The sequence below is a fragment of the Eurosta solidaginis genome, chromosome 3 (genome assembly GCF_040869045.1).
Source record: "Eurosta solidaginis isolate ZX-2024a chromosome 3, ASM4086904v1, whole genome shotgun sequence".
In the NCBI taxonomy this organism is placed as follows: domain Eukaryota; kingdom Metazoa; phylum Arthropoda; class Insecta; order Diptera; family Tephritidae; genus Eurosta; species Eurosta solidaginis.
In genome coordinates, this window is record NC_090321.1 from 18,465 (window position 1) to 31,790 (window position 13,326).

The 13,326-nt window shown below is 36.7% G+C and overlaps 1 protein-coding gene across 5 annotated transcripts in view; it reads left to right on the forward strand.

The window, feature by feature from the left end:
• Positions 1–1,415: 1,415 nt before the first annotated feature.
• The window catches only part of LOC137243043 (serine-rich adhesin for platelets), a 116,089-nt gene continuing 104,178 nt past the window's right edge, over positions 1,416–13,326 (forward strand). For 4 of the 5 annotated variants that reach the window (XM_067770208.1, XM_067770212.1, XM_067770209.1 and 1 more), the window contains exon 1: positions 1,416–2,400. In XM_067770208.1, coding sequence (XP_067626309.1) covers positions 1,731–2,400 — 670 coding nt within the window. In that variant the 5' untranslated portion in view covers positions 1,416–1,730. Of the gene's footprint in view, positions 2,401–2,445; positions 2,500–13,326 lie in introns of those variants that run through there. The other variant, XM_067770211.1, reaches the window with a different exon arrangement.

Here is a 13,326-nt window from a genome sequence, read left to right on the forward strand (position 1 = left end):
TATCATTTAAATTTACTTTATTTAATAAAGTACTACAAAATTGTATATAAAATTGTTTAGCACAGCTCTTAAATATGTTTACGTCATCTTTTTCGAAAAGGTTGTTTGATAGAATAATATCCACATTAACACAGCAGTAAACTTCATCTGGGGTTAAGTGATTTTCCTCTGAATCAACATTTAACATCCAAATAGGACTGGAGTCTAAATAAGATTTTTTTATAAAATTTTTAATTTGGTAATAAGTAAATGTATGTGAATATCTTCAGACTGCATTTCTGTATTCACATTATTTATTTCATTTAAAATATAAGAATGAAATGTAAAATATACTTTCTAAACAGGACTTTGAAAAATGTCAGATATAAGATTAATATTTTTATTGCTGCTTTTATTTTCAAATACGTAAAGATTAAAATAATACTTGAGGGCTTCCCGTTGCTCAAGAATTCTATCTCTGACTGCTTGTCTAGAAAGCCACCTTGTGGGGGCGTACTTTAGTATAATATGCATTTCTGTACCGAAATGTTCTTGAAAACTCTGAGTCTGTCCTCCTAAGGGGGCTGTTTCAAAAATGATAGTTTACGTCTTTTAAAAATGTATAAATTTTGTTGGGAAACACATTACAATCGGCAGTTGAAGCTAAACTTAAAATGTGACGAAACGCATTCATTAACATGCAGATTTGGAACAACTTGCTTCAGCCTTGCTTGCACTCCGCTTTTTGCTCCATCATAACCGAGCAATTATCGGCAGTGAAACCAATTATTTTTTCAAGTGGTATTGAATGGTCTTTCAAGGATTTAATAATGGCATTAAAAATGTCCTTCGTGCTACTATCGGTCCAAGGTATCAAATCTAAAAATATATCAATGCACTTTTTATCTAAAATTCGAAACGAAGCTGCCAAATTTTTTGATATACATATATCAGTCGTTTTTTCTATTATTAGAGAGTAATAATTCTTCTGATAAAACGCGCTTATGGATTTATAATTTTCTGGCCCTGTTATTTGAGTTATTATTTTCTGTGCTTTAATTTTATTGATGCAAAATTTGTTCACAATTTTAGAATCAGTTATGCTTTTTTCATAAGCATATTTAAATGATCCATATGCAAATGGCAAATTGTGCTCGGCAACAAAACAACATAACTATATATTTTCCTCGAAAAAATTAAAATTTTGTTTGTAAATTCAGAGCTGCTTTGCAAATGACTTGAAGTGTTGCGCTGCATTTTACAAAAATGTATCAAATATGTCAATGTAGTACCAACGTACTTTCGGGAAGCGAAATGTACCAAAAAAAGTACAAATGTACCATGATTATCATCACTGTTACAAACTGCTTGATCGCATTTGACGGTGGTCTCTTCACACTATTTAGTTGGCAATGCTCACTCAGTCTCAGATTGTTGGCGCAAGTCAGAAGTTGTGTATTGAGCGGGTGCGACATACAAATGCGGGGAGATATGTTTGAAGATAGTTGAGTGGTGTACAGGAAAGGAAAAGATGCAGTGTGAATGGAAAGATTAAAGAAAATGTTTTTTATAATAGACTATACGGCTACATTGGTGAAGGGTTAAATTGAGAAAAAGGAGTGCAGTGCGCACTGAAGTGTTTGTGCCAAACCAAGAATGAAAGATTTATGATTTTTGGAATAAAAACCAAGTGTAATTAAAAAAACGATTAATATTTTTATGCCTAAAGAAAAAAACCAATAGCCTTTAAAATGAGCAAAAAAATGTGGAATAAGATTTTCAAATCTTCAAAAATAACCAGAAACTCCAAGATATCGCCAGCTGCGACAGCGATCGCTGTCAAATCAAATAAGCGCTGCAGCATATTGGAAGAATTTCAACAATTGCATGCATATTCTGGCCAGCAAGCGGAAATCCAAGAGAAACCAAAAAAGCTGGACAGAGAGCAGCAGCATCAAGAAAACCAGACACATGAAGTGGGGGAGCAGCAAAAACAACAACTGCCATTGAGCAAATTGTTACAGAAACATATCGCGAATGCTGACGGCAGTGATGCAAACACAGCTAGTGAATACACATTAGATGCAGGAAGTGCTAACTCAAGCGTAACTAAGAATAGCGAAATTGTGCAAATATTGGCAAATAATGCGGATGGAATTTTGCAAAAACCAGCAAGTGATAAGAAAGTAACACCACAAGCAACAGCAAATGCCAATGACCAGCTAATTAGCAACAGAAATTACAGTAACAACAGCTTGCCAACAAGTAGCAACAGAAAACAACAATCGACATTTTCCAAGGTAGTAAGCAGTTTCACTCTTAAGCGCAACAACAAAAGCAATGGTGGAACACAAAAACAGCAGGAAGTACAAAATATAAATGAAAATGCAAATGTCAAAGCCAAGAGCAAATCGCCACAGTGTGAGTTTATAGTAGCAGAGAAACATGCCACGCCCGTTTACCAACATCAATTGTAAATATATCTAGCAGAAGTCATGCGTTGCCGCAGGCACATCAATAGTAATGGCCGAATCATAATATACATACATACATATTATGTAACTAGATGTGTTCAGCGCAATCTTAAAGCCCCATCACAAAGCGGTTTTTCATATAGACGCGTTTGGCGCAATATTATGCATGATGAGTAGATTTTACGGCAGTTAGAGCGACACCGGCAATCTGACATGAAAAAATATCCGACTTTTGTTGTAAGCAAAGCATAAGAAAAAGAATTCCATATTTGCTTTGGCTAAGGGTGCTTTCACACTTTGCAAGGGAAATAATTTTCTCCACTCGTTGGTACTTCTCTAACATTTTTCACAGTTAAAAACTTCATGTTAACAAATGAATAGGAGGAAAAATATTAAGTATTTTTCTCGTATAGTGAAAATGTTTATAATAGCTCTTCGTGAAATTTCGTATGTGAATGGGCAAGGCGAAAAAAACTTCAATTACTAAGTCTGACGTTCCTTTATATTTACAAACGCAACATCTGGGTAAAATTTGCACAGGGAGCAGTTATTGGCACAAAATAGTCTGTCCTTCAGCTATAAAGTCGAACCTGGTAAGAAGGCTAGAGTGTCCGAAGTCAAAAAGCCTATAGCCCATATCACGAAGCCTGACCAAGGACCAGTCCGGGGGCGCCTTTCCCGCAATATCTACTGGATGCATGTTCAGCATGAAATTCAATGCCATGGAAGGTGTTGTTGTAAGAGCGCAGCTGATACCAACCAGCGCCGTCCCTTGTACTGACACTAATATTTTGGTGGTGCTGGCCGTGTCCATTGTATTCCACGAGACCAGACCCACATAGAGCAGAATTGGTTTGACCACTATCTCATAAAGTCAGTATACTACTCTTGGCGAGAGTCCCATCTCTTGCCGAAAGCACCCCTGCAGCAGTACAAGGCAACCGCGGCCTTCCTGGCCCTATCTTCCACATTCTGTCTCCAGGACAATTTCTTATCCAAAATAATTCCTAATTATTTAACCCTATCAGAAATTACCAACGGTTCCCCTGAATCGAGCGAGTTCTGAAAGCGGGCATTTTATATCTCCTTGTAGAAATAACCCGCTCCATTGTTCCCGGGTTGGCCGGCAGTCCACATGATTAAACCCACCTAGCCATAGTGTCCAGGTAGCCCTGTAGAACATCGCGCAGGATGCCCAAAATTTTGCCACTGACTAAGATACACAGGCCACCTGCGTAGACAGACAGCCATGGGCTGCCAGCTCCGCAAGAAGCTTGTTGACTACCACAACCCAGAGAAGAGGAGATAGAACAGCCCCTGTGGCGTGCCCCTGCATACATACCTCTCGATTATGGCCCCTTCCCACTCCGCTGCGGCAGCTCTGTTGCAGTGAAGTATGTTAAATATTTCAACCCCCTCCCCCCAGAGCCCCCTCGACTCCTAACCCAACAAGAAACCTTTCGATGGCCCCAGGTGAGACATTGTAAAACGCCCCTCGATGTATAGGAATGCACCCAGAGCAAACTATTTGTGTTCTAAGGGCCACTATATTTGCTTCACAATCGAATGGCGAGCCGTTTCCTTTGGTACAGATCGACAAAGCGTTCCAACGTTTCAAGAAGAAACGACGAGAGACTGCTAGGCCTGAAATCCTTAGGTGATACATGAGAGCTTCTGCTAGCCTTTGGAATGAAGATGATCGTATATCTCCTCGTAGAAAGAACCCGCTCCGTAGACAGCCGCCATCTGCCTAGACAGCCATTGGCTGCCAGCTTCGCAAGATGCTCGTTGACTACCACAACCCAGAAAAGGGGAGATAGAACACCGTGCCCCTTGTAATGTTTGGGACGTCCTGATAAAGATGTTTAGCAGACTGCATTGTAAACAGCAGTTTGCCTAAGCAGAACTGGCAGGATCGCCATGTAATGTTTGCGGATAAGAGAAAATCGAAATCTAGGTTGCAGTGCCCAGTTAGCGGCACCAGATAGAATTTACTGCCAATTGAAACGGCAGCAGGTTGAATTCTCTACTTTATTCAAAAGTTGTTTTTTTTTATACAAAATTTCTATGAGGTAAAATACTTACAAACTAAGTATAACACACATATACATTCAACTCAGTTCCCTGGGAACTGCATTCTAAGCATAATTAAAATTGGCTGTGGAATGTGCAATGCAAGCATAAATGAATCATGTTAATAATTTGTCTACAGGTAAAGGCTTGTCGCGAGCAAGCTCTAAACAGTGTCATAGCAAGGCTCAGGTTACCATATGATGCACGGTGTACAAAATATATGTTTGTACAAATGAATGAATGTGTCAATAGAATCTCATGCCGTACCAAAGCGAGCCAACTGTATGAATATGTATGTAAGAGTCAATATATTTTAAGCAGGGATGCACCTTAACGTTAAGCTAATCGTTTATCAAAAAATGTCCACCGTTTCCGTTGAAACACTTCGAAATATTATCGATAAAGAAATTATCAAGATAAATTGCATCTCGTTTTTAACCGAAACGAAAAGCTTTCGTTAACGTTAAAAACGTTAACAAAAACGTGATACTTTATGTTTGAATTGTGCTGGCAATGCTATAGCCATGGTGAAGCCGTAAGGTGGTAACAACTAGCGGACATACACACAAAAACTCCATGCAATTTGTTTGTGTAATTCGTTGGTGGTAATTTCAAAAATACTCTGAGAAATGGTCGTACTGTCAAAATTCATGAGAAAAGTTGCAATCAGCTTGGCTAATGCTTTCACCTTTAATGACTCCGCCATCAATCAGCTTTGCCAGCATAGTTTGAAATTAATAATTAACATAAACGATTTGATTTCGTTTTGATATGGCAGAAAACGAAACAAAATCATTTCGTTAATTTGACGTTCTTAACGTTAATAAACGAAACGAAATGACTTTGTTTCGTTTATTAACGTTAGTTATCGTAACGAAATGATATCGGTTCGTTGGTTAAGCATGCCTGATTTTAAGACATTCCAAAACGGGTTGAAATATATGTTTGTACAAGTGAATGAATACCTTAATAAGTGAATGCTACACCACCCGCATTTGAAAGAGTAGATTTTGTACACGAATTATCTATGGCTACTCAAGTTAGGTTAATTGTTTTGAATCCGTTTGTGCTTACTTTGCTTGTTGAGGTTTTTTTTTTGTTTTTGTGTGACATTTAGCTTGATTTCCAAAAATAGTTTACATTTGTTTTTTTTTTTTTTACTCTTTGTTTTGTTTTATTATTGTATTTTTCTTTTGCATACAATAGAAATTTTCTTTGTGTTTAAAATGTTAAAGTGCTCTTATTCTATGAGTTTAAGTCTATTTTTATGTATTACAATTTTCTTATTTTTATTAGTTTAATTTATGTTTTCTATGTTTCCATTTTGTACATTGTTTTTATCGATCTTTTCTATCTTAGAGGGAATTAATGTAAAATTATTGGTTTCATCGATATTTACTACTCTAAAGGATCTAAATGTAAAAATATTTTTCCTATTGATATTTTTTATTCCAAAGGGCTCTTTATATCTACTATCTAGCTTAACTAGGTATAAAGGATGCTATTATCTAAAATTATGACCTTTCTAAAAGGCGAAGTTATCCTAGATGAATCAGGTCTAACTTATATTTATATTTCTAAAAAAAATAATGGAGATTAATGATTTAGTTTTCTTTACTTTCTACTCCACAGGACCCTGTATATATGCTATCGACTAAATATAGGAAATTTAGTTCTCCTTACTTTGACTACCTCTATTAAACAAAGCTTTTGCATTGTTATTAAAATTAAAACGTATAGAATAAGATGATGGTTACAGTCATCATTGGGTGAAAATTGACATTGTTAAAAAAAACGGGATCTCTGAGTGTATGATATACAGTAGATTGGGTAGATTCAGTTGCTGCTAGAGCAAGAAGTAGTTATATAGTGATAAGTGGTTGAACCAAAGGGGTACAGTGTGGATGCAAAAATGTTTCATACCTTTTTTTTTACCATTTTTCATATTTTCCAGCAATATTTTTATTAGATCTTATCTGTCATGTGATTTTCTGGGTGGCCTTCCAGGATTGGATCGTCAAGATGTTTATGAATAATTTATTTTAATTTTTGTCGACATTTGTCACATGCATAACTTCTGGGGTTGATACAATTATTAAATTTTTGAGAAATTGGGTACCTATTAATGCAAATATTAGATCTTTGAGAACTTGGGTACCTATTTTTCAAATTTGCCTACTCGAGTATTCCATTCATTAACAATCAATTTGTCCCTAAGCGCAACTGTGTTTTTATTTTACAAGTCCAAGATTGCAGGCATTTTTCAGCCTGGTTAAGTATTGTCCTAAGTCAATCTTTTCCTAAACAATCTGGTTGCTTGTGTTTATTATGCTACTAATTTTCTATCCTTTTGGATGAAAACGAGCGCGACATGACTAATTGCAAATTTATTAAGCGCTTTATATAATATATGGATCTTTTGTGACTTTTTCTTCATTTCTACTGTTGGTAATAGTGTTATTGGCTGTTTTTTTTTTTTTTTTTTGTTTTTTTATACTCAGTTGAGCAGAGCTCACAGAGTATATTAACTTTGATTGGATAACGGTTGGTTGTACAGGTATAAAGGAATCGAGATATATATAGACTTCCATATATCAAAATCATCAGGATCGAAAAAAAATTTGATTAAGCCATGTCCGTCCGTCCGTTAACACGATAACTTGAGTAAATTTTGAGGTATCTTGATGAAATTTGGTATGTAGGTTCCTGAGCACTCATCTCAGATTCACCCCTGGTCCACCTATATGGCGATATCTCAAAAAGGCGTCCACCTATAGAACTAAGGCCCACTCCCTTTTAAAATGCTCATTAACCCCTTTCATTTGATACCCATATCTTACAAACAAATTCTAGGGTCACCCCTGGTCCACCTTTATGGCGATATCTCGAAAAGGCGTCCACCTATAGAACTAAGACCCACGCCCTTTTAAAATACTTATTAACACCTTTCTTTTGATACCCATATTGTACACACGCATTCTAGAGTCACCCCTGTTCCACCTATATGGCGATATCTCGAAAAGGCGTCCACTTATAGAACTAAGGCCCACTCCCTTTTAAAATGCTCATTAACCCCTTTCATGTGATACCCACATCGTACAAACAAATTCTAGGCTCACCCTGGTCCACCTTTATGGCGATATCTCGAAACGGCGTCCACCTATGGAACTAAGGATCACTCCCTTTTAAAATACGCATTAACACCTTTCATTTGATACCCATATCGTACAAACACATTCTAGAGTCACCCCTGGTCAACCTTTATGGCGATATCTCGAAAAGGCGTCCACCTATACAACTAAGGCCCACTCTCTTTTAAAATACTCATTAACACCTTTCGTTTGATACCCATATTGTACAATCGCAATCTAGAGTCACCTCTGGTCCACCTTTATGCCGATATCTCGAAAAGGCGTCCACCTATAGAACTAAGGCCCACTCCCTTTTAAAATGCTCATTAACCCCTTTCATTTGATACCCATATCGTATGTAATGTTCGGTTACACCCGAACTTAACCTTCCTTACTTGTTTCTTTTAGAGTTTTGCATGCTTCCACTGAGATTTTCCTTTCTAGCTACGTATTCTTTGAAGCATTAATTGTGATATAAATACCAAATTCTTTATTTTTATAATGGGTATGTGATTAGAAGAGTATTAAGTACATGCATTTTTATCTAAATTACCACTATTTGTGAATATCGATATTGGCAATGCTTAATGATTATCTTTGGTTTGTGTAAAGATATCATGAGCATCCAGAAGAAAATTATGCAAATTCTTGCTTTGCTATCGGACTTAGACAGTGCTGGTAAAGCTGTCTGAAGAGACTTTGCTGTTAAATGAAGCATTTTGGGGTTTGCTGCTCTTCCTCAAAATAATGCAGTACTAAAGATAGTTTTAGATGCGGTTTTGAACGCTTTTCAATAGGTGGCTCATATTTGATTATTCTGATTTTTCGGGTTTTTCATTCCCTTGGGTTTAGACTTTGTCTAGACCATCAGCTCGGCTCATGTATTTTTTTTTTTTAAATTTATTATGAGTCGAGTATAATTTTAGGAATAAGTTGAGGCAAGTGCAGACTGTTAAAATTATCAGCAAGTTTTTGACGAAGTCTAATGCTTCAGTATGGTCAATGACCTGAATGGAATTAATTACGTTTGCATTAGGATCTTCCAATTTTGACTCTTTACCTCCCATTTTGAAATAATAATTGTAAAAATTTTGCTATTACCTTTTTCCAATTTGTTTTCTATGCCATTTTGGGCTTAAAAAAAATTTTCTATTTTGGAAAAACCTAAGTAAACATTTCAAAAAAAAAATATTTTTTCTCATTTAGGGAGTTTTATGAAATAAAAAATCTAACTTTTAATCTTAACTTTTTTTTCTAATTTATTTACTTCTTCTTCAATTGATTTACAACAACGCACGAATACTGCGTCAAATTCTTTTTGATTATTGATTTCGTTCATTGAAAAAGTTAGAGCGAGAAGAAAAAAAATCTTAATTTTATTAGCAAAAATCTACTTTTTGCCCGTAAACTGGCAGCCGTTATGTTGGTATATGCTTTTAAAATAAACTACCTAAATAATTACATACATAATCTGCTATCTCCGTTTGTCTTCTTGATGTGTGTCTGTAGCCTAAGGTCTATTCCATGTCTTTTTGATGTGTGTCTGCAGGCCAAGGTCTATTCCACTTCTCTACGCTTACGCTTCAATTCCATGTGTTCATAATAATCTGCTATCTTCTTGATGTGTGTCTGCAGGCCAAGATCTATTCTACTTCTCTACGCTTATGCTTCAATTCCATGTGTTCATAATAATTTGCTATCTTCTTGATGTGTGTCTCTTAATCGGTAATTCCTCGAAATTTTTTTTTTTTTGTTATATCGCCGTAATTTTGATATTTTGTCCTGTTTCAAATTTTTGCAGGATTTTTTAGAGAAAGTCTGCCTATATTTCAAGCAGCAGACGAGGGAAGCTGCCTATTTAATTCAGCAGTTCTAAAGGATAATAAGGAAATGGCAGGATCGGCATGTAATGTTTGGGACGTCCTGCTAAAGATGTTTAGCAGACTGCATTGTAAACAGCAGTTTGCCTAAGCAGAACTGGCAGGATCGCCATGTAATGTTTGCGGATAAGAGAAAATCGAAATCTAGGTCGCAGTGCCCAGTTAGCGGCACCAGATAGAATTAACTGCCAATTGAAACGGCAGCAGGTTGAATTCTCCTCTTTATTCAAAAGTTGTTTTCTTTTATAAAAAATTTCTATGAGCTAAAATACTTACTTACACTAAGTATAACACACATATACATTCAATTCAGTTCCCTGGGAACTGCATTCTAAGCATAATTAAAATTGGCTGTGGAATGTGCAACGCAAGCATAAATGAATCATGTTAATAATTTGTCTACAGGTAAAGGTTTGTCGCGAGCAAGCTCTAAACAGTGTCATACTACTAAGGCTCAGGTTACCATATGATGCACGGTGTACAAAATATATATTTGTACAAATGAATTAATGTGTTAATAGAATCTCATGCCGTACCAAAGCGAGCCAAAATATACGTATGTACAATTGTATGAATATTTATGTAAGAGTCAATATATTTTAAGACATTCCAAAACGGGTTGAAATATATGTTTGTACAAATGAATGAATAACTTAATGAGTGAATGCTACACCCTGCACACCTTCCTCTCGATTATGGCCCCTCCCCACTCCGCTGCGACAGCTCTGCTCCAGTGAAGTATGTTGAAGATTTCAACCAGAGCCCCCTCGACTCCTAAACTAACAAGAACCCTTAAATGGCCCTAGGTAAGACATTGTTAAACACCCCTCGATGTCCAGGAAGGCACCCAGAGCAAACTCTTTGTTTTCTAAGGGCCCCTCTATTTGCTTCACAATCGAATGGCGAGCCGTTTCCGTTGATCTACCTGTACAATAGGCATGCTGCGAGGCCGACATAACTCCGTAGGTACAGATCGACAAAGCGCTCCAACGTTTCAAGAAGAAACGACGAGAGGCTGATTGGCCTGAAATCCTTAGGTTATACATGAGAGCTTCTGCCAGTCTTTGGAATGAAGATGAGCTTGAGCTGGTGCCAAGACTTCGGAATATAGCTAAGCCTAAGGCAGTTAGTGTAAAGAACTTTGAAGTTGCGCAGCCCGGAGACTTATGGGGCTTGAACGAATTGATAGCCCAAGCGATTTGAATTTCTTGCCCTTAATTAATAAAAATACAAAATTTAGCCATTTTAGAAAATTCCAAAAAACACGTTTTTTAGCAAAACGCATTCATTTCATAAAATTTTGTTATAGTCCGTCCTGTCAGGGATTAAGTTGAACCTGGTAAGAAGGCTAAATTGCCCGAAGTCAGAAAGCCCATTTTATGAAGCCTGACCAACGAGATTTAATGCCAAAGTAGGTGTTGTTCTAAGAGCGCCGCTGATACCAACCAGCGCCGTCCGTTGTACTAACAACAATATTTTGGTAGTGCTCGCCGTGGCCACTGCACTTCACCAGACCAGCACCCCATAGAGTAGAAACGGTTTGCCTACCATCTCATAAAGCCAGTGTGCAACTCTTGGCGAGAGCACCATTTCTTGTCGAAAGCCACTCTGCAGCAGTACAGGGCAACCGCGGCCTTCCTGGCCCTATCTTCCCCCCCAATTGAGGGAGTTTTGAAAGCGGGCATCTTATATCTCCTTGTAGAAAGAGCCAGTTCCGTTTTCCCGGGTTGACCACCAGTCCACATGGTTCAGCACACAGTGTCCAGGTAGCCCTGCAGAAAACATAGGTTTTAAACAAAACGCAATAATTTCATAAAATATTTACATTTATTGAGTTGAAAATTTTGTTATGTTTATATGAATGAGGGTAAGTTGTGGAGTACTGGAGTATACCAGGACGCTTAAAGAGGAGGTAATCATACGTATAAAAACTGGTCCAATTTACATTGCGATGTCCTAGGACAGAATCACCACTTCGAGTCGAAATACTACTTCAAAGTAACCTATGAAACACCTACGGGCAAGATATTTTGAATAAATCCCAAAAAATTACGTAATGAACTACTCACAAGCAAAGCTGGAGCTGAGCAATGTACTTCATATAGACAGAGACCAACCATTTTTTCCAGTATCGCTAAAATAACCACACCAGACCTTGTGTTATGTATATGCATAATATAACAAATACTACTCTTGCCAAAGTGCTCGAATAACTTTCAAACGATAATGCAATAATTCCAAAAGATTTCTAACCAACACCTAATAAATCAATTTTTTCAAATCAAAACACAATAGGACAATTCTCGCAGTCTATGAAGCGTAGTAAACGTAGAAAACATTCCATGGTTTCTATGCAAAATATACAACACTCAGAAAACGCACAACGTATCCGGTTTGAACATTTTTGTCACATTTCTAAATTTTCAACTCAAATATACATACATACATGAAAGTATAGAAAGTGTAGAAACCGTAATAAGTTTTTCACAAATGTATTTTTTTGTTGCGTGTAGAAAACTTTTAACATTAAAATGGAAAACTTTCTACGTACTCTATGGTTTCTTGACCAAGAGAATACCCTTGTCCGATAAATGTGATTTTTTGGCTGTATGTGTGTTCTTTCAAAGCTGTTCTAATATCGTAAACATGATTCAATTACTAGAGGTGATGACAGAGCTTTGAGACCCCCAAATTTAAAAATCTGGGCGGGTTGTTTTTACGATGTAAGGAAAACGGCGAATAATTCAAACCCCTTCAGTAGAAAAGTATCTGTAGTAGTATATTAGTAGTGATAATAAATATGTAAATGACAACAGGTTTTGGGGAAATAATTAGTTTTCTACTAAATATTTCGTGAATTGATAAAGAGTTATTATGTTGGTTTGGTTATTCTTTCAGAATTTGTTTGAGAAATTCAAAAACTCCCTATATGAGCATAAGTTAAATGCATTTTGACATATCAGGGAGCTAACCCTCCGATAGATTGTGGCGTCTGGTCAGACGAGAAGGCTTTATTTTCGTGAATAACTTTACTGCTACCCACCCGATCATGAATAGCTTTAGTGACTTTTTAAGTTTAGAAGCGGTCTTTATAATAGTTCGGAAATCGATATTTTATTTTCTTCTTTTATCTTTTTTTGTGCCAAAATTGATTTGTCACATTTTAGCGTTTTCGTCTGGTTTTTAAGCCTATAAGCATTGTGGATAAAACAAGTGTGATATCTTATCCGTCAACTGCCTGACAGGATGCTCAGGATGGCTATTTTTTGGCATTTGGCAGCGTTTTGACAGGGTGTTCAATATGGCGGCGCATAGGGCTGGTTATCTTCAGCGGGTGATAGAAAGAGATAAAGAATGAGACAGCGAAAATCAATTAAAAATCAGGTGATCCATTCTATTTGTAATTTTGACGTCTTTGCAGAAGTTATCACACTTGTCTTATCCACAATGCCTACAAGAGCTCATAGTTCGTATTCGTTTCAAAATTTATCAAAAAAAAATTCAAACTTATTTCTGAGTAATCACAGTGTGAGACGAGTTTTCTTAAAAATTCAAATATTTGTGGATAAAGTTCAAAGTCTCAAGCTACAACGCTAAGATGTGTTGAATTTATTCACCGCTAATCGGAGGATTAATGAAAAGCTTTCTGAGATAAGGCGTTCTTCATTCTGATATAGGGCATTTTTGTGACAAATCCTGAAATGGGAAATTTTCGAAAAATATTTTGAGAAAGCACGATTTCGAACTAGCAGCCGCCATGGAACGATACTCTACTCAGCAGCCGCAATG